This window comes from Pantherophis guttatus, chromosome 14, assembly GCF_059756535.1.
Source record: "Pantherophis guttatus breed Tessera chromosome 14, ASM5975653v1, whole genome shotgun sequence".
Taxonomy (NCBI): Eukaryota; Metazoa; Chordata; class Lepidosauria; order Squamata; family Colubridae; genus Pantherophis; species Pantherophis guttatus.
The window spans coordinates 21,964,675-21,991,892 of NC_142076.1; the positions used below are offsets into that span (position 1 = coordinate 21,964,675).

General features: G+C 49.9%; 2 protein-coding genes across 3 annotated transcripts in view; one reads left to right on the plus strand and one right to left on the minus strand.

The window, feature by feature from the left end:
* LLGL1 (LLGL scribble cell polarity complex component 1) overlaps nt 1-6,821 on the plus strand; it is a 33,761-nt gene extending 26,940 nt beyond the window's left edge. For both annotated transcript variants that reach the window (XM_034441515.3, XM_034441514.3), the window contains exons 18-23: nt 384-648; nt 1,343-1,457; nt 2,257-2,351; nt 2,739-2,862; nt 3,501-3,580; nt 4,284-6,821. In XM_034441515.3, the coding sequence (XP_034297406.3) occupies nt 384-648; nt 1,343-1,457; nt 2,257-2,351; nt 2,739-2,862; nt 3,501-3,579 (678 nt within the window). In that variant the 3' untranslated portion in view covers nt 3,580; nt 4,284-6,821. The remainder of the gene's footprint in view (nt 1-383; nt 649-1,342; nt 1,458-2,256; nt 2,352-2,738; nt 2,863-3,500; nt 3,581-4,283) is intronic.
* A 622-nt stretch (nt 6,822-7,443) lies between these two features.
* FLII (FLII actin remodeling protein) lies at nt 7,444-26,828 on the minus strand. The gene is made up of 30 exons (XM_034441513.3): nt 26,396-26,828; nt 23,894-24,004; nt 23,291-23,362; nt 23,118-23,198; nt 22,804-22,889; nt 21,365-21,526; nt 20,954-21,057; nt 20,394-20,569; nt 19,538-19,695; nt 19,352-19,436; nt 18,687-18,834; nt 18,275-18,408; nt 17,940-18,152; nt 17,178-17,357; nt 16,811-16,893; nt 16,203-16,277; nt 15,992-16,075; nt 15,211-15,382; nt 14,785-14,889; nt 14,407-14,598; nt 13,484-13,672; nt 12,934-13,073; nt 12,218-12,461; nt 11,439-11,593; nt 10,834-10,894; nt 10,392-10,520; nt 9,981-10,087; nt 9,456-9,561; nt 9,231-9,296; nt 7,444-8,799 (listed from the first exon to the last, which is right to left on the minus strand). Exons 1-30 carry the CDS (start codon nt 26,456-26,458, stop codon nt 8,665-8,667), a joined length of 3,816 nt encoding a protein of 1,271 aa, XP_034297404.2. The 5' UTR covers nt 26,459-26,828; the 3' UTR covers nt 7,444-8,664.
* Between the last annotated feature and the right edge of the window lie 390 nt (nt 26,829-27,218).

Consider the following 27,218-nt stretch of genomic DNA (forward strand, 5'->3'; position numbering starts at 1 on the left):
AAATCTCTGCACTCATTAAGTGGATGACATGGTCATTAAACAAATCCAGCTTTCCCTATTGACTTGGCTTATCCAAAGAGAGCTGGGAAAGTTTCAAATGGCCATCACGTGACCCTAGTACATGCCAGTTGCCCAGCATCCAAATTTTGATCCTGTGGCCGTGGGGATGCCGCTACAGTCATTGGTCACTTTTCTCAGTGCTGTTGTAACTTCGAGCGGTCACTAAACAAATCGTTGTAGGTCAAGGACTGCCGGTATCCTAGAATCATTTCCTTCTTGGCTGAACTGATTGTCCAGATCAATGCGGCCACTGGTCATCGTGGCCAGCCTCTTGAGAAGAAGAAACTTAAATCCGTCCTCCTCCTCCTTCCCCCGACTTGCAGGTCTTCACCCTCCCCAAGGTCAGCGCCAAAACCAAGTTCAAGCTGACCGCCCACGAAGGTTGCCGCGTCCGAAAAGTGGGCTTGGTGAGTTTTGCCAGCGCCACGTGCGATGACTATTCAGAGAACGGGCTGGCCTGCCTCACCAACCTGGGCGACCTCCACGTCTTCACGGTGCCCAGCCTGAGGCCGCAGGTCCACTACGACTGCATCCGGAAGGAGGACATCAGCGGCATCGCCTCCTGCGTCTTCACCAAGTACGGCCAAGGTGAGCGAGGGGCGGCAGGTGCCCTGGGGGCAGGTGGGATGAACGCCCGAAGGCCTCCGAGGCACCCTGGCACAGCCCTTCAGCTGAAACGGGATGGTCTTGTGGGTCGCATTGAAAATACCTGAAATGATGGGGAGAGCAAGAGGGAGATGCAATGAGAATCGACGATGGCCCATTGGGGAGACACTCCCGCTGCAGATCGTTCAGAGGTGAAAATCTCTACCTCCAGATGTGGTGGTGGGTTAAAGCTTAATTATTGATCTGATTTCTTCACTTACTGTAAGTGGTTGGCAAATGACATAATAAAGCAAGATAGAAACACGACTTAAAAGCACAGGTAAAACCCAAATGACGAAGAAGGCTAAATTTTACAAGGTAAAAAGTAAGAATGAAAGTTACAAAACTAAAGGGTTGAATTAAAAAGCCCCACAAGGCTCAAAGATGAACAAGGCAGTCCTCTTGAGATGATGGCCGTTGTTGAATGAGGACCAGATGGGCTGAAGATGGGAGAGAAGTTAAACAGCAGCTAAACTGAGCCTCCTTGGCTGGAAGAAGTTTATCTTGAAGGATCAGGGGCTGCCAGATGCAGAGTGGGTGAGGGTGGGGTCCTTCCCAGACTCTGTTTTTGCGTTGCTGTGAATATTTGGGGGCACAGAGGCCTGCAAGCAGATCTCTTTTTATGTCCCTTTTGCAGGCTTCTATTTGATCTCTCCGTCAGAATTCGAACGCTTCTCCTTGAGCACTAGGAACATCACCGAGCCACTGTGTGTGCTGGAGACGAGCCGCACCCACGACAGCCTTTCTCCAGGGTGAGGGAACCCCCTTGGCAGCGCTGTGGCTTTGCAAGTCCAGCTGAGCCTCGCGGGGGCAGGGGAGGGGGCCACGAAGAATCTCTGCCAAGGCGAAAGGCTGGCAAAGTTAAACCCAAAAGGATGTACAGCTGGCTTCCTTGAAACCCGACCCATATTTTTCACTATTCGTGAGGCAGAGAGGGGCTCACGAGCAGGTGGTATCCCCAAAACAACTTTTATTGTTGTTTATTAAAGTTATTAAATGCAAATAACTAAACTCAAAGAAATAGCGCTAGTAGATTGTTGTGCTTCAAAGTCAACCTAAGGGGATGATACACAAGTTGTAACTGGATGCATTTTGTGGAAGATTGAAAAAAAAAACCCCAGATGGGATGGGACTTGATCTACCACCTGTCCCACTTTGTGATGGCTGCAGTCTGCACCCGGAGGGCTATTCTGCTGGATGTGGGGTGGGAGCCATCCAGGTTAGGACCCTAAAGCGGGGAGAGGTTTAAAGCCTGCCGTGTCACACTTCCCAGCTTAAAGCGGAGCACTTCACAAGGGAGTGGTCCAAAAAGCGGAATGGTGGCCGTGATGCAGTGATCACAGCCCTGCCTGCTTTGTTACGTGCGTCACATTACGGGGAATGCATTTCATAGCTGCCGTGTGCTTAAGATATTTGATGTATCAAGAGGCCGTCCTATTTATTTATGGTGTTTATTTTGACCCTGGAATGGAGACTGAAGCGGGAGGCGGTGTATAAGAGAGGCCTGGGGTAACAAATGGCAATTTATGTGCCGTTTCCTTTTTTTTACAGAAATAACTTCACAGCGACACCAAAACTAAACCAGGCCAACGGGACGCATGTTTTACAAGGATCAGAGGCTAATCATTCCCCTGCAAGCAACGATCGTAAGGAAAACTCCTTTGCAGATAGTTGGGCAGACTGGCAAGTCATCCAATGTATGACGGCCATGGCAATGGGGTGCAAGTTGTTTGCAGGACTCTCTGTCTGTGTGTCACTCTGAATAGTTTGGCATGTTTTAAAGATAAGCTCAGGAAGTCTTGAAGGAAATTCCAGGAGGAAATTCCTTGATAAAATAAAAAGGGGTTTGTTTTTCCTTCCCTCTGTCTCGGAAAAATCCTGTGGTTTGCATTCATTAAATTCAGAAAGTTTTGAGGGAAGTTTTATAACGGATCCAGTCACAAAGAGTGAAGCGTTTTAAAGACAAGAGAAGGTTAAATTTGAATTCTGGAGGTTTATGGGAATATTGCAAACGTCTGCTTTTCTACTTTCAGGGTCCCCCGAAGACCACCCAGGATTGTTTGCCTCAACGCCAGTTGACTCCCCCGACAGCAGCATCGACACCCCCTTAAATACCACTGGAGATATTACAGTCGAAGAAGTGAAGGATTACTTGACGTGAGTCTCTGTCCTTTGGTAGCAACCTGGACGTAAAAACATGCCTGCGGCCTCTGCAGAAGCCCACCTAATCTGGGGGCAACATTTACAGAATAACAGAGTTGGAAGGGACCTTGGAGGTCTTCTAGTCCAACCCTTGCTCAGGCAGATTGGTTATCCTTAAAAACTTCCAGTGTTGGAGCACTCACAACTTCTGGAGGCAAGTTGTTCCACTGGTTAATTGTTCTCACTGACAGGAAATTTCTCCTTAATTCCAGGTTGCTTCTCTCCTTGGTTAGTTTCCATCTGTTGCTTAATCCTAACCCTAACCCTGGTCCTTCTCTTCACTAGACTAGCCAGGCCCAGTTCCTGCAACCCGTTCATCGTATGTTTTAGCCTCCAGTCCCCTCATCATCCTGGTTGCTCTTCTCTGCACTCTTTCCAGAGTCTCCACATCTTTTTTACATTGTAAAGACCAAAACTGGATGCAAGATTCCAATTGTGGTCTCTTATCAAGGCGTTATAAAGATGACTTCACGTGATCTTGATTCAGTCCCTCTGTTAATGCAACCTAGGCCTGTCCTGGCTTTGTCTGAATGCCCCTTGGAAGTGGGGTTCTGCTTTGGCCTGGCACGTCTTGATTCCCTTTCTTGTTCCAGGCCCTCCGAGGAAGCCGAGAGGAATCTGCGGAACATCAATGAGGAGGAGGCCAGATCTCCAGGGATCCTCATTAAATGAGGCACGTCCAGGGAAAACGGTGGCTCCTTTTTTTTAAACAAGGGAGAGGCACAGCTAGTTCTCAGGACCGTCGGGGCAGATTCTGAGCTAGGGCAGAAGGCACTGGGGCAGCCCAGACTGGGAGGCCGGACAGGAGTGTCTCTTGCAGCTGAACAAACATTGCAGAAAAGAAAGGACCTCCCTTTTACAGGTAGTCCTCCACTTACAATGGTTCATTTAGTGACCGTTCGAAGTTACAGCATTGCTGAAAAAAGTGACTTAGGTCGTTTTTCACACAACCGTCGCAGCCTCCCCCTGGTCACGTGATCAAAATTCAGAAACTTGGCAACTGGCATGTACTTATGACGGTTGCCTTGTTCCGAGGTCACCTTTTGAGGCCTTCTGATGAGCAAAGTCAACGGGGAAGCCAGATTCGCTTTAGCAACCGTGGCAAGAAAGCTTGCAAAATGGGGCAAAACTTGCTTAAAAAATGCCTTGCTTAGCGATGGGAGTTTGGGGCTCAGTTGTGGTCATAAGTCGAGGACAACCTGTGTTGCCACGTGGAATAAGATAGGGAAACAAATAAAAGGCCCGTGTCCTTCTCCAGGGCAGCCGGAAAGGGAAGAGAAACTTTGATGGAGAGAGGGCGGAGGTTGGCTCGAGAGAGAGACTCGCACTGGGTGCTCTATCCAACCGGTTTTAAGGTGGGATCGTTTCCTTTGCAGGGACCCTGCACCGTCCTACGCGATGCTTGGAGCTTCGGGACCGAGACTTCCCACTGTTTTGGCCACCAACCATTGGTCCTACCTCTCCAGAGGACTCCAGACTCTTCTCTGCGTATTTTTTTACAAGGACAAAAAGAGTTGTGGTCTTTTTCTAACACGTGGCCCGGAAGCGGACAGGCGGCATCTCTTCCTGGGTACCTCTCCAAGTTTGCATTTTTGATAGATTATAAATATATATATATGTAAAAAAAAGGAAAAGAGAAAAAAAAAGAACCAGAAAAATGTGCCAACGTCCTGGAGGAACCACTTTGGGAGCATCTGCTCTTCCATTGCACAGAGACTTTTGGGGGCTTTAATAAGCGTTTTCTTTTGAAAACAAAGCCACTAGGAGGAGGAGGAGGACCAGGCTGAGGACTCCCCCCCCCCAAACTAAGAAAGCAATCGTGATCTTTTGGCCCAGCGGGTCCTCTGATGGGAGAAAGGAGCTTTCGATGGGCAGAAGATGGAGGGAGGGATTTTGCTGCCATGCAACGCTGGACAGTTCCTCCATCTGCCTTTTGGTGTACGTGGGAATGGCTGCCAAGGCTCAGATTGTCCTGATCTTGCTTGAAACATCCTCTTCAGAACCCTCCGCTGTTTCTGGGCTGAACTCCCTGAGAAAAGTTGTACTGGATGCAATGACAAATTAAGTATTTTCTGCTCACTGGTGGGAACTTTGAGGCCAAGAACAGATTTGAAGAAAGAGTTTTTGTGATACTAATGGAAGCCAACCTTCCTTCTCCTCCACCATCATTCCTTCTCCTTCTCTTTCACCATCATTCCTCCTCCTCCCCTCCCTCCCTCTTAATTTGAAGGGAACGGTTAAAGACTTTTTCTTTCTTTCTTCATTTCTTCGTTACACAAGATTTCTAATTGGGAGTATTTTTCCAAGCACAAAGCAGATTTTGTGAAATAGGAAGCCACAGAGCTGCTGCAAGAAAATTATAGCAGTCCAAGAAAACCCTGTGCAAGAAATACTATCGTATCTTTCTGATATTGTTCACTTTTCCTTCCTCCCATGTTATTTGAACGTTCAGAATGAGGGGTGAGAAAATCTGAGTCCTTCTATTCATTTTCCTCTCCAGGAATTTGATGTGTAAACAGGAGTGATCCTCTCCTCCTCCTTAGCTGCCTGTGGGCCCGATTTGACTTTAAACAGTTTTGTAGATTTGGGGTTAATTAGCAATGCCAAAGTAGCTTCCTCTTTCCTTTCTGAAATTCCAATTCCCTGGGATTTCTTTTTTGTCTCGGGGAGGGAAAATCAGTTGGGCTTGGTAACAGAGTTGATGTACGTCTCTTAATCCCAGGAGATGATATGATGGGTAAATAAGTTCGGCTTATGTTTCTGTGCTTTTTTTCCCCCCTTTGACTTTCAACCTGAGAAGGGAGTCCCCGAGTCTAGGAAGCAAAGAGGTTTTGCTGAGCTTAAGACGGGATTTTTGTCTGGTCTGGATGCACTGAAGAATACAGGGTCTCCATTGAATGCAGGAAGCATGGTGGGCTTGTCTTCTCTTTATTTGGCCAATTCTTACGGATATCGGGGTACCTCTGAGCTGCCTGGTCAGTTGCCACCCACCGGTCGCCCCCAGTTTCCCTCACCTCCCACATTAGAAATCCCAGCTTCGGCTGTTCTGCTGAATTTGGCTGAGCCAGCTCGAGTTTTGCCTGATGATCCCACTCTGTGCAGTGGCTGCCGACCCTCGGCAGTCCAAGGCACGCTGCATGCCCCCACAAAGATCCTTAGGGGATTTTTTTGGGGGGGGTGGGTGTCTTTCCTGCCTTACAAACCTCTTGCTGGGATTTTTTGCAAGCCGCAGACGGACTCTCCAAGAATGAGCTGCGTGTGCCACTCTGCAAAAGCCGTGGCAAAGTGTTTTTGTGCACGTTGCTGAGATCTCGCCTCAAGAACGGGGCTTCAGCCCACCCTTCTCCCACCGCTGTCCGGCATCCTGGACCCTTTTCTGTGGGGCGGAGGTGGGATTCCCTTCTGCTTCACCTCCATGTTTCCCTGTTGAGGTGGGAAAACTTCTTGTGCCAAAAAGGCAAGCAGGACCTCCAACTCCGTTTTCTGCTGGGAAGGATTCCTTTTTCTCACGGCTGTTTTTGTGCCAAGAAAACTCCCCTGGAGAGTTGATAAAGATGGGGGTGGGGAGCTAAGAAGTGGGGCTGAACCCTTAAAAATAAATCCCCCCTTTTCGTTGTACGTGAGAATTGGGCTCCCCAGGAAGGGCCTTTGCAAGTCCTCTTGGGTGGAAAAGGTACGATCCGATCCTTGCTGTGTGTGTGTGAGTGAGTGCCTGACGGGTGTCTGGAGGTGTGTGCCATTGTGAGTCTCTTTTTGTGGTAGCCACTGAGGGAGGGTGGGCTAGTCTCCTTGTAGAATGTCCTCTTTGGATTCCCCCCCCCCTTTTTTTTTTTGGTCCAGAGAATGGATTTAGCATTGTTTAGTAATTAATGCAGGTTTTTAATAAAGGAAGAATAAAGCATTTACTATCTAAAGCAGCCTCTGTGTCCAGTTTCTCTTTGCAGGAGGAGGAGGCAGAGAAAGTACGGCTTGTAACTATTGAAATAGGGACGTTTTCCTACTACCAGCCAAAGGGAGTAAAAATGTCGTTTATAGCAGGGGTCTCCAACCTTGGCTACTTTAAGCCTGGCGGACTTCAACTCCCAGAATTCCCCAGCCACCTGGCTGGGGAATTCTGGGAGTTGGAGTCCGCCAGGCTTAAAGTGGCCAAGGTTGGAGACCCCTGGTTTTTTTTTTTTTTTTTTAATTTGATTTATATGCCGCCCTTCTCCGGAGACTCAGGGCGGCTTACAATGCGTTAAGCAATAGCCTTCATTCTTTTGTATGTTTTATACAAAGTCAGCTTATTGCCCCCACAATCTGGGTCCTCATTTCACCTACCTTAGAAAGGATGGAAGGCTGAGTCAACCTTGAGCCTGGCAAGATTCGAACTTACAGTAATTGCAGGCAGCTGTGTTAATTACAGGGTGCACTAAACCCCTGTACTATCAAGGCTCTGGTTTATAGGACTGGCACCCAAGAGGGGAGGAAAAATGGTGGGAGCGAACCAGGATTTGCTTTAGCTGTCCGAACAGAAGGAGGCCACGGCAGCTGACAAAACACCCATCTTTGCAATCTTTATTGAGACCTTAAAAAGGAAGCTTGTGAAGCCCTGGGACGGATGCCCCCTTCGCTGTGTTTGCGCCAGGCCAGACGCAACCCTGCCCTTTGAACTCCTGCCTGCTGCTGTAGCTGTTTGGCGTTAGGATGCCTGCCATCGTCTGCCTTTGGCCATGCGTTCTGCAGATGGTAGCAACTGCTGCAGATGTTTGGCGGGCACCAAGCTGACACTTGGCTGGGTTTAAAGCGGGCGCCACCTCTCCTGCTTTTTACGAGTTCTTCCCGGTGTTTCTTTTCGTGGCTTGATTCCCACCCTTTCCAAAATGTGGGTGGTATCTAGGAAGGAACGGGGCCACCACAACTGCCTGCATGGCAGAAAGTGGGCAAGAGAACTGCTTTTCAAAACCGCCTCATGAGGACTAGGAGCAAGCAGGGCACCACTTCTTTGTGTGATCAAGCTTGGTGGTTTTTTTTTTTTAAAAAAAAAACTGTGTAATTCAGTGCAAAAAGAAGAAGGAAGAACAGGCATTTCAAGCGGAAGGCAATAAAAGAGAGTTGTGCTTTTTAGTAGGTGTAAAAAAACCCCCAAAAACAGAACTTTAGCCAGGTGGCTGACATCCTTCCTTCTCGGGGATGGAAGATGGGGGGAATCTTATGTTTGCTTTGCAGATCAAGGGCCTCCCCCCACCCCCTAAACCTCTCTGCTTCCGCTCCAAACTTAATTCAGAAATCTCTTTGCAAGCCTTTGCTAGAGACCCCCAAGCAGGGAGACCCTCCTGGGTCTCAGCCTGGCCTGCACAAATTTGCTGCTCCTGAGCGGGGGTGGGGATGGGGGCTCCAGAGACCATCTGGGGGCAACAAAGGGGGGGGGTTTGATGGGAAGGAAAATCAAGATTTCTCCTCTGTAACAATGGCCGAGAGAGCCATGGGCCCTGAATGACTCGGGGAGGAAACCGTCAAAGGAGATTTGACTGGCATTGGGAATGGGGAAGCAGGAGGGGGGTTTTGGGGGTGGGTGGGAGGGGGCAATTCGGCTCCCCCACCTCTCTGAGTAACCTTTTCTCCAATCCGCGGCTCGAAGAGAAGCGCGTTGCAGTGAAGGGCAGGGATGGTCCGCCCAGCGCTGGCACAAGACTACAAAGTCCATCCTTTGGGGAACCCCCTGGGGGCCACTGCGGGTGGCAGGAGAGGTCTGAGGTTTGGCGCCTGGTGCCGCTGTTAAGCTGGCGGCTTCCGGAAAACGCTCCAGGCGTGGAAGCAGCGGGTGAAGGGAAGTGGCTCGTTGCCTTTCCGCACCAGACGAAGCTTCCGGGGCCGGCTGGCATCTTTGGATCGCATGTGCTGGATGTAGACCTGAGGAAGGAGGGAAAGCGGTTCAAGCCCAGCAAATGAAAAATGTACCCTAAAAATATTCAAAACTTGACCTATAATAAATAACCTGTAGGCCGCTTCTTGAATTCCTCAAACCATCCAAAGTTGAACCACTTCCACTTACAACACCTCATTTAGTGACCGTTCCAAGTTGCCATGGCAACTTTCATGTGATGAAAGTTCAGACGCTTGGCAACTGACTCATATTTAGGATGGTCTCAGTGTCCCTAAGTGAACCGTCGTAAGTGGAGGTCTGCCTGTGCATCTTGATGCCGTTGGAGGGGAGAAGGCCAAGAGACGGGAGGTCTTTTCTTCCCCAGCAGCAAAACCCAGCTGAAGCCAAAGCAGGAGGTGAACACGGACCCTCCTTCGGTGTCCACCATGAATGGCCAGCAAGACTTCTGGGTCATTACCTGGCAAGCTTTGAGGCTCAACTTGATCTCGACCTGGCTGGTCTGCGTCCCCACCCACATGTAGACCTGGAAAAGAAGAAGGAGAAGAAGAGGTGACTGGGCGGGGTCTTCTCCAGAGGAGACCACAGCAGACGTCGCCTTCTGGTTCCACCACTTCGCAAACCATCCGTCCACTCCAGGCCACAGCCGGCCAAAGGTCCCATCCGGTTCCTGCCCCAGACTGACCTCGCAGCCGTTGTCCAGCAACATGATGTCATCGTCAGCCAGGTCATCCTGGCAGAAATCGGAGCATTTTTCGGACACCGCGAAGTAGCCCTTCTCGTTGGAGCACCTGGTGGGCGAGGACAAAGCCAGGAAAAAGTCTTAAGAAACAGCTCAGAGCAGAAGGAAGAAGGCCCCCCCCTCCCTCCCAGGAGGAAATCCAGTCTCCCTTTGGGACCTTCTTGGATTCTGCTACAGATTGGAGGGCTTGCTGGATGACAACGAATTTGGGAAAAAGCACAGCTCCTTCTCTGGCCTGTTGCTCTCCGGAAATTTATTTTTATTTTTATTTACTTATTAAATTTATATGCTGCCCATCTCACCAGCAAAGTGACTCTGGGCAGTTTATAAACAATAAAAGGATTAATATAAAACAAATAAAATTAAGAAAAGCTACATGAAGGGAGGGTGGGTTTTGGCTCCAGCCAAGGAATTAAGGGAGCCCTTTTGGGGAAGAAGGGATCCACCCGAGGGGACCCAGCGGCCCACCTGAAAAGACGGGAGAAGTTCATGTATTCGGCATCTCCATCGTAAGGCTTCTGGGCTCCAATCCCGACCCAAAAGAAATTCTCTGGTTCTTCTCCCTCGTTGATCACCTGCAAACCAAGGAGGAAAGGAGAAGGGAGGGGAGGGGAAGTGGGAAAGATTTGCTTGTGGGTTTCCCCACCCAGATTGTCTTCACCTATGGGGTCACTGGTGCACTTGGAGCTTGCTTGTTTTCTTGGAGACGTTTCATGACCCAACTAGGTAACATCAAAATCCCCATCCTCCCTAACACTGATGATGTTACCTAATTGGGTCGCGAAATGTCTGTAAGAAAACAAGCAAGCTCAGAGAGCACCAAGGACCCCACGGTTTAACCCTGAGCTGCAAATATTCTCTTCAATTTGTTCTCTTTACCTGTTTACTGTACGAGTCGTCAAACATGTGGTTCATGATATCTTCGGCCAGCTTGGCTTCATCGGGGTTGGCAGCTCGGCCGACCCAGGTGTACACGATGCCCTGATTGTCGGAACTCTCGAAGGGAACCTGGAAGGAGAATTCTGGGAGTTGAAGTCCACAAGTCTTAAAGTTGCAAAGGTTGGACATCCTTGGGTTAGAGGTCAGCCTTCTCCTGGCTGGCTCTCACCGGATGTGTTCAGGCGACATGAATTCAGAGGCAGCATGGCCAGTGGTGGTACGAAAGTGTTCGCATTCTGGGGGCATCGATTTTGGGGGATCGGTGCCCCAGAAAGAGGCCTTGAATTCCAACGGCCATGCTGTATTTCACAAAAATCCATCAGATTTTTTTTAAAAAAAGGAAGCAACTGTTCAGTTTTCACCCATTGGTGGTTTAGATTACCTTTAAAATGAAGCAGAATTCAGAGTTCAGAAGGCCGGAGTCCGTATTGATCTGGATACACCTGGAGAGGAAGGTGGGGAGACCATCAGCCCCCACAGGGACAAAGGGAAAGAACCACAGGTACCTTCCCATGTCTAGGTGAGTCAATAGGTTGATTTGAATTTGGACTGCCACATGGCCAAAGAAAAGTGACCAACGAAATTGATTTTGTTCACAAAGAAGGAGCAGGAACGTCAAGGAAGCCAGCATTGGCCAAAGGCTAGATGTCTCCCAAAGATAACAAATCTGGTGTTTGACTCCAGAACAAACCATCTCTGGAGGGTCTCCAGATGGTGGGAGGAGGTCAGGTTTAGCAGAGACTAGCCAACCTTCTTTTAGAAATGCTCAAATTGCATTTTAGGTGACAGCTCTCCAACTCTGGGTTCCAAGATCCAAACACTTGTGTAAACCCAGTTGGCAGATCCCAAAATGCAAGGAGAGCAGAAATGGGAGAACTTCTCCCAGGTTCCAGCAGGACCTCAATCCCCTCTTGAGGCTTCGAAGGGTCTCAGCAAGTCCAGAGGTCCAAGGCCTCCACCCTGCCCACAGGGAATGGAGCTCCTCACCGGGTACAGAGCGCGCTGCCGTTGGTGCGGATGTGGTAGAGGCTGGGCTGGAGGTTGTCGTCCCTGGCTTTCCTCTTCCCCTTGTGGACGATGAATTTCCTCTTGAAGTGGGAGAGGAACTTGGGGTTCTCCTGCTGCTGCGTCATGCGCACAACCTGGGGGATTTGGGGAGGGGGCGTTCAGAAATCTCAGCCATACTTGGAATGTGGGGCCTGGCTGTGGGGCCTTGACTGCCACTTGCAAATGGCCAAGGAGGAAATGGGAAGAAGGAACAAGACACACACACACAACTCCCTTGGAGAAGCAGAAGGATCCTGAGCAGTATTGAAACCATATATATATATGGTTTCAATACATATATATACCATAAATATATATACATATATATATATTTTAAGAATGTTCCTTTCCAGGCCAGATTAATCAGGGAGCATTTCCCATTCTGGGGGGAGGGGGGGAATTCTGGGAGTTGAAGTCCAGCACGATTTTAGCATCCCTGCCTTCCTCTGGCCAAACATCCTGGTCAACCATGCAGAGATATGGAGGGCAGGATGATTTATTCCAGCTCAGCTCCTAGAGCAGTGGGTTTCTCAAACTTGGCGCCTTTAAGATGGGTGGACTTCAACTTCCAGAATTCCCCAAGGTGAATTCTGGGGGTTGAAGTCCACCCATCTTAAAGGAGCCAAGTTTGAAAAGACCAGCCCAGAACACTGCCGAGAGGCTGGATGCCCCCAGTTCCCCACTCTCCTTTCAGCCCCAGGGATGATCATCTGGCTCACCTCCAGCTTGCCTGGGAAAAGGTTCTCAAATTTCTTCTGGAGGCTGAAAGTGAAGGTCAGCCACCCCATGTTGGAGGCCTCACGGCCCTGCCAGAAATAAACCACGCATTGGAAGTCTTCTTCTGGCTGCTTCTCTTCTTCTTCCACCTCCTCCTCCTCGTCCTTCTCCTCTCCTTCAGCGCTCCCTTCCTCTCTCTTCTTCTTCTTCTCCTCATCTTCCTCTGTCTCCACAGGGATCCAGTACCTCTCAGGACAAAACCAAAGTCACTCAGTTACTTCTTCTCAAGCAGCCTCAGCAGAAAGAACCTTTTTCAGCACAAGGATCATGCAAAGCAGTTCTGATGGGTGGAGACCTCAGAGAACTTCTGAGAACATCTCAAGGGAGGGATGGGGTTGGCCAGGCATCTAAGCCTTGTCCGAAGGGCCCATGTGGGACCCAATAGGAAGGGAATCTCTTAAAGGTTGGGTCTCAGCAAAGAAAAGAGAACACCCATGAACAGAGGTTGAATTTCAGCCCACCAGGAATCAGGCAGGAGGGTCCCAGAGACCCCACTGGAATGGGAGAGGAGCATTTCTGAAGAAGCATCTGCTTTCAACCCCTACTCTGAGGAACACCATGCACTGCACTGATTTGGACAAAGAGAGAAGGCAGGACAGAAAGAAATCCTGGGAAACCAAGGTCATGGAGTACCTGGCAAGTTGGCGAGATGACCTACCGGCAGAGAAAGACGTAGCAATCCTGGGTGTAGAAGTGGCCAAATTCCTCTTCAGGCAGCCGGGTGAACTTCTTGTTCTCCAGGACAAAGCCTTCCATGCCGTCCAGATCTTCATTCCATTCTTCCATCAGCTGCTCTGCCTGGGGGAGGGAAAGCAACCACCCGCTCAAAGACTTGAGTCACCGAGGTGGCCTTCAAGGGAGACAGAGGAAGTGCAAGAATGGAGGAATGTTTTGGGTGGGGAAATGTTCTAGGTGTCTCAAAGAGATGCTTCTTCTTTGCCAGGAGCAGATCTAGGTCATAAATGGTCCCATCATCCAATGTTTGGAGGAGTGTTTCTCAACCTTCAGCAAGTTGAAGATGGGTGGACTTCAAGTCCCAGAATTCCCCAGCCAGCTCTTCCAGCTGGTGGCTTCTGAGAGCTGAAGTTCACCCATCTTCAAGATGTCATGGTTGAGAAACATTAGTTTGGAGAATGCTTCATCTACTTCCACACAAGGGAGCCAGAGTGGTGGACCTAGCTTGGTTCTCTCCACCCTGTAGGGCCTACCTCGCTCAGAGGCATCGGGGGCTGACGTGGCAGAAACAGGGCGGTCAAATCAGCCTTGAGCTGGTCCTTCTTCTCAACATCCTTCTGCACTTTTCCTGAGAGACCATCAGGTTGATGGACGGCCTCGGCGTTGCGGGTGTAGTCTACCTTCAGAACGTCATCCCAATTCTTGAATTTGGACTTGAAGACCTGGCAGGGACATGGATCCCCATCAGAAAATCCAGACCAAGCAGAAGAAAACTATGCTAGAAGTTTTCACTTTTAAATTTGGGTGGGTGGGTGTTTAAACATTTTCCCTCCAGAACACAAAATAAAGGAAACACTCCTTAAGAACTTAAATCAGCTTTGAATCAGAAACAGTCTTACCTATATTAAGACATTGTCTCCTAAAATTAAATTAGTAATAGCTTTAATACTTTCATTAATTGTGCCAGAGTTTGGCAGTCATTGTGACTCCTGCTACCATCAGAACACTTTAAAACACACCACATGTCTTTATTTTTAGGATTTGCTGTCATTTTCTTCAAAATGGTCTGTGGTCTGTGGTCTACAGATGCAGAGTTCTGAGAATCATGAAGACCCAACAGACAAGGGACCAATAAAATCAAGCCTTCTTCAGCTGAGGACTCACATTCCCAGAATCCTCCAGGCAGCCACATGCACCCAATATAAGCTAGTTCTCTTTTCTTGTAGGACTGTCTCTTCAGCTGAGACTTTGGTCCTCCAAAGCTTCACGTAAGGCGAGAAGAAGCCACATCACTTTGCAAATTCTGCCCCTTTACTTTCTGAACCCTCCAGCATCCCATTTGTATGTTCCCTCTCCTGGCAAGTGGGCAAATATGGTCCGACCGACCCTTAAAAGAGGGTCAGAGTCCTTTGGGAGCACCCATCGTCCCTCCTCGCCAAATTGCCCTCCTTCCAACCTGGCACTCGGTGCCCTCCAGGTTCCGGATGACCATGGCGTGCTTGGGGCGGTGAAGCATGCTGCACAGCTCCTGGCCCAGTTTGAGAGCAGCCGCCCGCACCAGGCGTGGGGACTTCCGGCCAATCCAGATGTAGACGTCTGACCAGCAGTCCAGAATGTAGACCGACTTGGTGTCCAGCAGGCTCTGGAGCTACCAAAGGAGAAGACAAAAGCAGACGGTTGAGACTCAACTGGACCACTTGAAATTTCTTTTCAGGACTCTTAGAAGGTAAGAGAGATCCAAAAAAAACCCCCAACAGGTTCTGGACTGTTTAATCGGAAACCATCTAGAACTTCTACTCTGGTCCCATCAGCACCTTCCAGACATTGTTCCTACCAGCCTCATTTCGGGCAACAGGTCCACCCCTGGCCTTTTCTTGTGCTCCACAGAGAGCCTGTAGTTGATCTGGGGCAGCTCCAAGTAGCCCAGTCCCAGGCCAACCTGCACAAGGGGAGGAAAGCAGAAGGAAGAGCATTTACCCAGAGAAGGACGCAAGCAAAGCCCGCTTTGAGCCATCCTGGGTGTGATCCAAACCAACTAGTTTTCCAAAGTCCTGCCTTCTCTCACCATCAACACCTATAGGCATAAATGCCCCAAAACTAACGTAAAGTCTAGAGCAGGTTGATTCTATTAGGAATATTGCAAGAAAAGAGCACGTTTCTGGACAATCCCTACAGAAATGGGCGGAGGAGGCTGGCATCGGCTCTTAAGCTGTGCGATGCCAGCCCCTCTTTCTCTCTCCTCAACTCCCTCCTGCCTCACCTTGTACAGCTTGGGTCTGGGTGGCTTGAAGTCATCGGGGACGTTGGCCTTGATCTCTTCTGCCTGCCCACCTAGGAGGTCCCAGAATTCCGGGGTCTCCTCGGTCTGAGTCAGCAGCAGGATTTCCGCCTTGCCTTTCCGCTCGTTCTTGTTGATCTTCTCCGCAAAGAGCCTGAGAGAAGAGATGAATCCAGAACCAGCAGAATGAAAGAGAACCTGGATCTCCATAGATAAAGCTCCCTGCTTCCTTCTGTAGACCCAACTTTTGTGCTCAACATTAGCAGCCTTCAAAGCTGTACTTTTGGCACGGTGGCTTCTACACAGCCAAGCCTCTTTGATTTGAGAAGGAGACATTCTGGCTGGAATACCAGACCTCCCCAAAAAACCCCTCTCTGTGATGGTCTATTGTCCAGATTCCCAGGAGGGAAGGAGCGAATTCCAGAGGAGCAAGAGACAAAGCAGCTTAGAGAGCTTGTGTGTGAGAAAGTGGGTGAAGACAGCTCCTCCTTAATGGTGCCCAGAGTCTTTTATGTTTTACGGTCCAAGTAGTTGGCTTTAGTTTGGCAAGATTTTTATCTACAGGTGAGGGACAATAAAGAAATATGCTTGAAAAATCTTAATGTGTCTTTCTTGGTTTTTGGAGCCTGACATCACCACAAAGGTTCCCCTTGAGTCCATTTTTGGGGGTGCTGGCAATAATAGCAAGGTAAGATAGTGACGTAGCAGAACTCCTCCAGATGTTTCAGAGACAGCTGTGCCACACCCTTCTTTTGGCACTCACCTGGCTTTGGTGGTACCATTGAGAGTAGCCTGGCTGCCCCTCCAGATGTAGATCTCAAGGCCGTGATCCAACATGAAGACAAAACTAGATGGGAAGAAAGAGAAGGGAGAGGGCAGAAATGTGTTTTTTAAAATAGCCAGCAGTATTTTCCCAGCCACCCCACCGCAGATTGTGCTCAAGGCTTCAAAAGGCGGCTCTCTTGCGTATTTACCGAGGATCTAAAGCGGTCGCTTTCAGAGGAACCGGTTCCAATTTGATATTCTTCTTTCCATAAACACGGTAAAGCCTGCATTGAGATGGCAGAAACAACAGCTTCATCATATCCACTTGGGAGGAGGAGGTGGGGGGGGGGGGGCAGAGAAAACAAGAAACGAATGTTGTGCAATTGATAATCAATCACTGTCTCTCTCTCTCCTAAGACATTTGAAAAACAAGAGGCTGAAATAATTACTGCGGCCTCCTCAAATTATGGATTGGGGTTTGCAAGCCGTCATCACAGAATTGTCAAGCTAGAGAAGACCATAACTTGAAGATTTGCAAGCTGGCTAGTCAGGATAGCAGGTGGGTCCCCCCCCAAAGAGAGCCACCAGTTTTGACCCCAACCCAAAGACCCCCGCTATCTCCTGAAACTCCACCAGGTAATCCTAACTCTTGGGGGTTGCAGGTAGAGGAAGAGCAGGAGAGTCTAATGAGCCTGGGAAACCGTTATTTTTCGATCGAGAGATTCAGGCTTTCTCCACCTCCCAAATTTAACCACCGTCTGGCTTCCTCCTGAGCACCTGGAGCAAAACCTGAATTGTGTGGATGCTTCAGGTTTACCTGGTGATATAATGGATGTCTTCCACCGTGAAGAAGCCGCTGGCTGTGCCCCCTTCGATGTAGGAGATCTCGTGATCAAACACCTTGTGTCCAAAAGTGGGATTTTCAAAAGCGGAAAGACAGAATTAAATTAAAGCCAACCTGCAACCCTCGTGGATTAGACATGCAAGCCAGCTTGTAACCCTCTTCTCCTGACCATAGCACAGAAAACTTATTGTCATGTGAAGTCGTTTTGCTCTGGCTTTATCCTCTTTCTTCCTGTTCACAATTTCTTTGGGCCGTTCCCTGCAGTTCTGAAGGCCTGGGTCTTTGCAAAGGTCTCTGGAACGGAAGACCCCCCCCACCCCCTCCCGAGAAAGGTGGGTACCTGGCAGAATTCATCGCTCTCGTCCCCCATCTCTTCTCGAATACTCCGGCTCTCGGCCCCCAGGAAGTTCCGCAGGTTGACGGCGTGGATGGCTGAACAAGCCTTCTTATCCAGGGAGGATTTCTGGCCGATCCAGTAATAGATCTCCCAGTTCAAGGATCCACTGTCATCCAGGAAGGTCTGGAGAAGAGCAATTAGGAGTTGGAGAGGGATAACGGTCCGTCTCGGTTCTCTCTCTACATCTGCGACAGTATTTCTGTTTTTCCTGAACAGGTAGTCCTCGACTTAGGACCATAATGGAGCCTGCCCATCACAGATGGTCATCAAACATGACCAAGCCAATTTTAAAACTCCTTTTTTTTGGTGGTTATTGCAACCTGGTGGCTTAGTATTCAAAGTTCAGTCACATGATCATCCGAAGTTTGAATCTGGGTCATACATAACCTAAGGTAGGTCTGTCGTAACTTCGAGCAATTGTTAAGCAAACGGTCACAAGTTGAGGACTACTGCATATCTCTATTTCCAATTCTAGAAAAAGTTTCCCATGAGGATTCACCGTTGTGCGATGTGCTCCCCACAACCTTGAATGGCCATGGCTAGCTGTAGGCGGTAGACTAGATATCTTGCCCAACTTCTGTAAAGTGGTTGAAGGACACTGCCATAAACCAGTCTCAGATAGGGAAGTTAGGACTGGGGATAGATCATAGTAACACACACACACACACACACACACACACACACACACACCCTGGCAATTCCCACCTTCAGCACAATGTAGCAATCGGCTTCATAGAACTTCCCGTGGAAAGCCTCGTCCACCATGGTGGGCACGAAATTCTCGATCTGCCAGACGGTGACCCCTGGCAGCTGGCCCACATGTTCCGTGAAGAACTCCGAATAGTTGAGCTGGGGTTTCTCCAAACTCTTGTCCCAGCGGCGAGTCTTCAGATCCGTGTATTTTAGGTCCCCGTTCTCCTAAAGGTGAAAAGAGGAAGGGGAGGGTTTTTCCCTTTAGCCCCCATTACAGCTTGTCCGTTTCCTCCGCAGCCATAGGCAGTCACCTGGAGAGGAAGCCAACCTTGCGGCCATCACCCTACCTCCTGCTTCTTATTCTTCTCCTGGGCCACATCTGACATGCCTTTCAACACCTGCTTGGCTTGATCATCTTGGGCTGAATCTTTGCGTCTTCGCAAGCGCATTTTCCGGGCCAGGGGGTCCTTTGGGCTGCTCCCTGGGGACCAAAGGAGGGAGGGGGAAGAGTTTTAGAAAGCAAGAGATGAAGAGGAGAACATTGGATGGAGAAGCTTTAGAAGTAACAAGACTGGGAAGATGGTCCTAAGAGGACATGATTCAGGGAGAGAGGTGTCCGATGTGCTTCTAGTTTACAAGGCAGCTGGAAGTTCTTGAGATGATGAGGCTGAAGGCAATAGTTTGACCTTCTATTGTGGCTGTTTGCTGGGGAAGGCTAGAAAATAACATACCTACACCCAAAGGGGCTCCTAAGCTCACCTCCAGCTGCCGCTGCCACCGTGGCAGGAGATGCCCCAGCCAGCCGCAACTGATTCTGCAGGGAGAAGTCAATGTTGTACCACTCTGAAGTTCGGTCTACAGGCTTTGGGGGCATCACCAAGTTTGGGTTCTCCCGGACATCCAAGATCTGCAAGAGAGAAGAGGACCTCAGTCAGGATCAGAGAAGACAAGAGATTCTTCAGGGACAAGACTCGGGCTGTGATGTGAGAATTGTCAGTTCTCAACCACAACCCACTTTTGCTCGCTGTCCCTGAGCCCTCAGCTGCGGTCTAGAACACAAATTGGAGGCTTTCTCAAAACTAAGAAGTTTTTAATTTACAGCTAGTCCTTAGCCCTCAACTATTGTCCCAAAGGTGCTTTTTCAAGAGGCAACTGGACTTTCTGGTTTTTCTTTGAAGACGTTTCGCTTCTCAATCAAGAAACGTCTTCAGCTCTGAAGAAGAAGCTTCTTGGTTGAGAAGCGAAACGTCTTCAAAGAAAAACCAGAAAGTCCCAGTTGCTTCTTGAAAAAGCACCTTTGGGACAACCATGACCTGGAGGACAGAGAATCTCCATATCCAAGGAGGAGCCACTTCCTTTTTGCAGGATGTCCCATCCGTCTTCCCCTCTTTGCAGGATTCCTCTGCCCCTCCCAAAACTCTCACCTCGACGTCCGTCAGAAAATGCACCGCTTCCGGCAAGGTCACCAGGCGATTCTTGTTCAAAACCAGCTTCCTGAGTTTCACACATCTGTGGAAAGAGGAGGGTCAGAGGACAGAGCCCAGTTGAAGTCCAGTTTGTCCAGAGAGCGATGACCGGGCTACTTGGTAGGGGAGCGAAGCACGACCTACCTGCAAAGGCTTTCGGGAATGAGCTCCAGGTTGTTATTGGCTGCCATAAATTCCTCCAGGTTGGCCAGCTTCCCGATGCCGGAGGGGATGCCATCAAAGTCCAGCTTGTTGGAATTCAAGTAGAGCTTCTTTAGTTTGGTGAGTTTGCAGATGGCAGACTGGAGGGAGGGAAGAAGGGACGAAAAATTAATTTCAGGAAGGAAAAGAAATCCCCACTTGGGAAGCTCATTTGGAAGCTGAGTTTCCAATTCCAAACTTTATCCAAATACACCCTTTGGAGCACAAAACATCAGAATGGTTTTTATAAACATAGAACAAAAGGGTTCCTAAATCGCAGTGCAGAGGGAGAAAATATTGATTTATTGTTCTACATACTTAATATTTCTCAGACCTGGCAACTTTTAAGACCTTTGGACTTGAACTCCCAGGATGCTGGCTGGGGAATTCTGGGAGCTGAAGTCCACACATCTTCAAGGTATAAAGGATCAGAAACCCTGGCCTGTATCCTTATCCGTGTTATCCTTATCCCAATTCCTGAATATCTCTGCTTTTTCTTGCTTGTAAAAACAATGCATCCATCATACCCATCTTCCCCATCTAAGAAAGTTTGGATCCAGGTCGTAAGTTCCCCTTTTCTGGTAGAGTGTTACTTCAAATGGTTCCTAAGTGATTGGTCATAAGTTAAGGACTACCTATACGCTTTCCTCTTAAGAGCAGACCAGTTTAACCTGCCAGCTTTAATCAAATATGATGGTTTAATAAAACCATCATTGCCTCCTGCTCCAGTTGCTGGGCTGTCCTTAGCCAGACTTCAGGAGCCCAGAGAGCATGGTGGTCTCCAGGAAGGGGGACCCACCGGTAGGGAAGTGAGCTGGTTCCTTGACAGGTTGAGGGTCTCCAGTTGCGTCCACTGGTCGATGCAAAGAGACAGCTCCGAAATCTGGTTGGTGCTCAGGTTCAGGCGCCGCAGGTTGGACAGAGTGTAGAGACATTCCGGGACGCGGCTGAGATCGTTGCAAGAGAGGTCCACATCTGTGCAGGGCGAAGAGAGAAAGGCCAAGTTGCACAAGGGAGGGGGTTCACTGGAGGGGGGAGGAGAGGGAAGGGGGCCAGGTGGTCATCCATGTCTGCAAGTTCTGGGGTCCGCAGTGCCACGATTTGTGTTGCAGTAACTTCCCCCCAATTTCAAGGGCGCTTATTTCTATGATCATAGGTAAACATGCGCCATCCTCTAAGGCAATTCTCCCAGCGCATTGGAAGTGCAATTCCCACAATGGTTCACCCACAGCTGGAGGTTGCAGGACTCGAGGTCCGGGGCCTTTGGAGGAGGCCAAGGCGGGGGTGGGGTGGGGGAAGGCTGGGCTAACGGGGTCTTTACAGGTCCCTGGTGGGAGGTGGGTTGAATGCAACTGGTACCTGCCAAGCTGGTCAGGCCGTCTAAGCTCGTCGGCAGGTTGCTCTGGGTCCTCTGTGTGTTCCGGAGGTGGAGCGTTTGCAGAGCTGTCATGGCGGGGAGTTGCCTTCAGGTGGGAGAGCCAGGTGGGGTGGGGGAGAAGGAGAGGGCTTAGCTAGGACCACCGGGTGCAGGAAAGCAAGGCGGGATTCTGCCCCGATTTGGCCTTCATCAACCTGCCTGCCTATTCTCAACCCTTTGCCCCTGCACCCAGGTCTCTCCCCAGGGACTAGCGCCTTTAAATTGAGTAAAGGAGACTTCCCTTTAGGCCGACATCTCGGGCTTGGAAACGGGACCCTCCCCTTGCAAACTCCCAGGGGAACAAGGATGTGGGTCCCTTTGCAGAAGTCCCCCTCCCTCCCTCTCCTTTTTACCTGAGCTGGGCGTGCATCAGAGGGTTATTATTCAGAAGCAGAGTCTGCAGGTGCACCAGGCGCCTCATTTGGGGGGGCAGGCTCTCCAGCTTGTTGTCACTCAAATCCAGGTAAAGCAGGTCGGTCAGGTTGATGAAGAGCTGGTTGGGGATACTATCTATGCTGCGGGGGCAAAGCGGGAGGTGGGGCGGGAGAGAGAAGAGGGACACACCTTGTGTACACTGCACAGGTAGGCCCTGCCCGGTGCCAGCACCTCGCCCTGCTCGCCAAAGACACTTCAGCAGCCAGAGGTTCACACACCCATTTTGTTCTGCAAGGAGCCATTAGCCTCTCTCCTCCCCAAACACCCTGGGGTGTCTCCCTCCGCAGCGGGCTGGACCCCACCCAGAGCCTAGAAGCTGCCGCCTGCTTCTCCGAGGCGATGCCGAAGGGTTCCCAGCTGAAGCTGCCATTTGCTCGCTGCTTGTTTGGCTTGGCAGAGAGGCAGACTGGCAGAATCTGCCAAGAAAACTTTTCATCTCCCCTCTGCATTCTGTTTTGGGCAACTGATCATTATGGTTTGCTCTGGTTTAAGCTAGGATTTGGGCCGAGAAAGGAAAGGAACAGAGAGGGCGTCCTCACACACCAGCACACAATTTTCTGCTTCTGCAAGTTTAGTTTAGTTTAGTTTAGTTTAGTTTAGTTTAGTTTAGTTTAGTTTAGTTTAGTTTAGTTTAGTTTAGTTTAGTTTAGTTTAGTTTAGTTTAGTTTAGTTTAGTTTAGTTTAGTTTATTTGTATACCGCCCTATTCCCGAAGGACTCAGGACGGTGAACAGCCACAAGATAAAAACACATAAATACAAAATTTAAAAAATTTAAAATGCAGCAGGAGAAGAATCATAGCCAAGCGAAGGGCAGTTCCAAATATCTCAGTTTTACTGGCAGCCACTCACGAGCAAGAGAGCAGAAAAAGACTTGAGACTGAAGCTTTAAACCCTTCTCTCCAGTTGCCTCTTGCCGCCCCACGTACAAGGGGTCCTTGACTTATGACTGTAATTTGTGAAGCCCTGAATTTGGGTTATGAGTTGTTGCGGTTGCAGGTCAAGGCATCCAGTGACTGGGCCCAATATTTTGGCCTTGTCGGCAGCCGTTGTTAGGCAAATGCCGTGGTTATTAAGCAAACACCCTGACACTAAGCAAAGCCATTTTATTCAGTGGGCATTGTTTGTGGGAAACCAGAAGTAAATCTGAATATTGGCAAAAAACCAGCGGAAAATTGCAGTCCTGGGACCACAGTATCTGTAAAGGTGAGTCAGCGACCAAGTGCCCAAAATCATGTGATCATGGGGTATGTGTGGCTGTCATAACTTTGAAATTATAAGCAGCTTTTTTGGGGGATCTGTCATAACTTCATACTGCTGCTAAGCAATCGATCACAAGTCGAGGACTATCTGTGTTACCTATTATGTTTGAGGTTGAGCACAAGGATATTCTTGGAGTTCTCAAGCTCCCGTGGACACTCGGTCAGCTGGTTGTAGCTCAGGTCCTACAGAAACAGAAAGCCAGGAAGGGGACATCAGAGGCCACTGAAGCATCGTGTGGCTGCCGTGGCTGTCAAACAGGCCACGTTTCTCAGAGAACCCAAAGGAAAAGAGCACAAATAACTGGTGCACCTGAATTTAGAGAAATTTTCTCAAAATTTGGTCACTGTAAAATACGTGGACTTCAGCCCCCAGAATCCCCCAGCCAGTCACCAGCCAGGGCTGCCACCTACCAAGACCGAGAGGTCATCCAGCTGGAAGATTTCATAAGGAATCCCGGAATTTTTCAGCGCATTGGCCCGAGCGACGATGGCCTGGGGAGCAGGAGGAGAGAGAACAGGGGGTCAGACCCACCTGGGGCCATGCAGAGGGGCTACGGGGGAGCTCTTGGGTGCAGAGGACTTACCCGCAGGCAAGGGAGGCTGGAGAATTCTCCATGGAGGGTGGTCAGGTTGTTGTGGCTGACGGAGAGGTGTTCCTATTGGGAAAGAGAAGCAGAAAGGGCCTTGGGGCTGCGGGTGAGGTTAAGGAGGGTTGGCGGGCACCCTCCCCACTGATTAGCTTCACAGGGATTGTTCACTGTGGACAAAGTATCTGGGTTATTGAGGCCAAATCTAACTGAGGAGGACATGGCTTGGGGTGGGACATAAACTGGCCCATGAAGAGAGTAAGTGGAAGGGGGGGGGAGATCTTTGGAGGGAAATCCTGCCCTCCCCTCCCCAAATCCCCCATCCACTGTCTCTCTCACTACTCCTTAAGCCTGAAGGATCCCAAGCCCCCCCTGTTTGGGCACCTGGGTTTAGGCTTAAAAAGAGAAATACGGAAAGGTATAAAGGAATAGGTGGGAGGACGTTGTAATAACTCTTCCTTGCAAAAATTCAATTTTAACAATTAAGGGGGATTTTTAAAAAGCCCCTTCTGTGGCCCCATGTTTTTCCCCCTTTCCCCAGTTTCCTATCCTCCAAAATAACCCCCAGGGAGGCTGCAAAAGGAAACGCTGATCTCTCACCAGCTTGTGGAGGGCCGAGAGCTCCTCCGGCAAGTAGCAGAGGCCCGTCCGGTTCAGCTTTAGCCATCGCAGGCTGCTCATGGACTTCACATGCTCCGGGAAGAAACCACCCTGTCGCAGGGAGAGACGTCGGGGAGGGGGTCAGATGTGATGAACCAGCTGGAAGCCATTCTGGCAAGTGATCAGGGGGATGTTGTGACAGTCGTAAGTGCGAGGAGCAGGGGTAAGTCACTTTTTTCAGCACCATCTTAACTTTGAGTGGTTGTTTAACAAATAGTCATAAGATGAGGATCTATTTTATTCTATTGTTTCTAGTCTATTCATTTTGATATTCTATTCTATTCTATTCTATTCTATTCTATTCTATTCTATTCTATTCTATTCTATTCTATTCTATTCTATTCTATTCTATATTCTATTCTATTCTATTCTACCCTACCCTACCCTACCCTACTCTACTGTACTCTACTGTACTCTACTGTACTCTACTCTACTCTACTCTACTCTACTCTACTCTACTCTACTCTACCCTACCCTACCCTACCCTACCCTATTCTATTTTCTATTCTATACTCCAGGGGTCTCCAATCTTGGCAACTTTTAAGATTTGTGGACTTGCAACTCCCAGAATTCCTCAGCCAGCTTTGCAGAAGTCTTAAAGTTGCCAAGATTGGAGACCCCTGCTATATTTTATTCTATTAATTCTTATTCCTATTCCTATTCTTCTCCTTCGAACAGGTCCTTGATGAAAGGGGTCTTTGCAACCCATCTCTTCCATGTCCATAAAATATAGGATCGCTCCACGACTTTGCGCAGATCCTCCTCTCCCCTAAGAACCGGTCACTGAACGTGCATTGAGAGGAGGAGGGAAGCATCATTTCAAGCATCGTTTCTGTCTCAAGAAACTGACAGTCTGAAACATTATGAAGTTTGATCCGTCATCCAGGCAAGACACTCGGAACAAGCCAGAAAGATCGGGTGTCCGAAGGCTGGCTCCTCTCCCTCTCCCTGAGTGACGTCACTATTTATAAGCAGGGTCGCACGTCACTTCAGAAGTATTCCTGACCTCGGTTACATCTCAAAGTCAACACGCCACCCCCCCTCCACCCCCCCCCAAATGTGGCTCACTGCTAATTATAATTCTAATATCAGCCCCGTAAAACTCTGCAAGAGGAAATGAGTTGGGTGATGGAGAAACAAGATACATGGAAACTTTTAGGAAGATGGAAAGGAAGCCAGGGAGGTTTAACTGTAGGAAACAGGAGGAACTTTTAGTAAATAAATTGTGCAAGATTTCATAATATTTTCTGGTTAAGTGGCAACAAGTCAGTGTGATGAGATATCTTCCATTGGGAATTGGGGATTGGGGCTATGCATTTAATGAACGATTCTTATAATTATGAAAACATGAGTTTTTCATTTTATGCAACCTTTCCCTGACCACCCCAACAATTGGTGGATATTATCGTTTGTGAATTTTGTGGAACAATGTGTGAAGATTTGCTTTCTTTAGAAAAAGCGATCATCTATTCATTCCCCCACCTTCCCCAAACGAAGGTGCTTCTGAACCGTCCCAGGTCAGACTCTGCAAAGACGGGATGGCCCAGCCCCCTCCCTCTCTCCCCCGAGGCCAGGAAACATTTGCAGCACTGAGTCACAGAAGGAGCCAAAGACCAGCTCTTAAAACCACCCAGAGTTGCCCGGAAACACAGCCTGACTTCACAGGACCTGAATGAATCAATCCTTTTCCTGTGTAACTAAAAATTAGGAACAATTGGTGGTGGGGAAACCTGGTCACCCCCTTCCCCCACAGAAAAGGCCTTTCTCTAGCTGACCTTCTGAAAAAGGAGGTGGAGCCTCCAAGGCCAGGAGCAGTGTACCGTACAGTGCCAATTAGCTGCAGTGCAGCCACCCTCCAATTTGATGCTGGGGATTTGGAGAGGCCTTGGGTTAATTCAGAGGGGTGGACTTCAGGGCAGGAGCCAAGTCCACCTCTGGGGAAGAGGGGCTGAGGTTGAGAAATCCCCCCCCCCCCTTTCTCCAGGGAGGTTTTTCAGTTCATGTATTTGAATCCCGGGGCAAAGGCAGCCCAGCCAAGGCGGGCAGGCTGGAGCAGCCGAGGGGGAAGAGGGGGGAGCTGGACGGAGGCAAACTTTGATTGGACTTTCCGGATTGCCTGCATTGTTTTTTCCCGAACGGCCGCCGGGCTTTGCCCTAACCCGGGAGGGGCTGGGGGTCTCCGCCCCCTTTCAGAAAACTTGGGGCGGGGGCATCCCTGGAGCCCCCTCCCCAGCCCGCCGCTCCTTGCGAGCCCCCCAAAGCCCCCGACCACGTTCCCCGGAGGCTCCAAGCGCTGGGAGAAGCGGGGCCGGGGCAGGAGGGGAGGGGGCTTGGCTCCACGCGCCTGCCCGGCTCCCTCCAGCCCAGCGCGGCCGGCCGGGGCTCCGCCAAGGGGCTGAACGCCCCCTGCCCGCCCGCCCGCCTTCCCGGGGCCCCGCTCACCTTGAAGTCGTTCCCGCTGAGATCGACGCCGCGGATGAAGGGCAGCACCCCGGTGGAGGCCATGGGCGGCGGCGGCGGCGGCGGAAGGCAGCGGGGAAGCGCGGCTGGGGAGGCGGCGGCGGCTCTTTCCGCGGACGGAGGGGGGCGGGGGGGAAGGGCAGGCGGGGCGGGGCCTCGCGCGGACACGCCCCCTCGTTAACCCCTTCCCTCTCCCGGGCAGCCTTCGGCGTTAGTCCTCGACTTACGACCACCACGGAGCCTTTCTTCCCCCCCCCCACACACACCGCCTTTCCGCTGCTAAGCCAGAGGTTTCACGAAGGGGGTGGGTGGGTTTCTCCCGTTTTATGACCTTGCTTGTCCTCGTTGTTAAGCGAATCGCTGCAGGTGGTTAGGTGAGTAGCAGCGTGGTTAAGCGAATCTGGCTTAACCCATTGTGTCGGATTGTCGCCAAAGGGGATCACGTGACATTACCTCCCCCCCCCCGCCCGGACGCTGCGACCGTCATAAATGCGAGTCCGTTGCCGAGCGTCTGGATTTGGATCGCCTGACCCTGGGGATGCTGCAGTGGTGATTCTTAAGCATGAAAAACGGCCATAGGTTACTTTTTCGGCGCCGATGTAAGTTCGGCCGGTCACTAAACGAGCTGTTGTAAGTCGAGGACTACCTGTAGGACTTTTCAATAATTAAATGCATGCTTTAAAAAAAAAAAGGATTAAACAAAGAAGATTTTCTGGTACGCTTCTCTGGCCGGACTCGGGGGGAGAGGAGCCTCCTCGCTCAGCATCGTCTACCTGCGCACCTGCCCGAAGAATGAGCGCGCGGT

Bases quoted from the DNA above. Each gene is read 5' to 3' on its own strand.
- FLII (XM_034441513.3), bottom strand. From the start codon at position 26,458: ATGGCCTCCACCGGGGTGCTGCCCTTCATCCGCGGCGTCGATCTCAGC. The intron at 9,297-9,455 runs GTCAGTCTGGGG...CTTCTTTTCCAG, and splicing joins TGCTGGACAACGGCTGCGAG to GTCTACATGTGGGTGGGGAC. The intron at 8,800-9,230 runs GTAATGACCCAG...CTCCTTCCTCAG, and splicing joins TGAGCCTCAAAGCTTGCCAG to GTCTACATCCAGCACATGCG.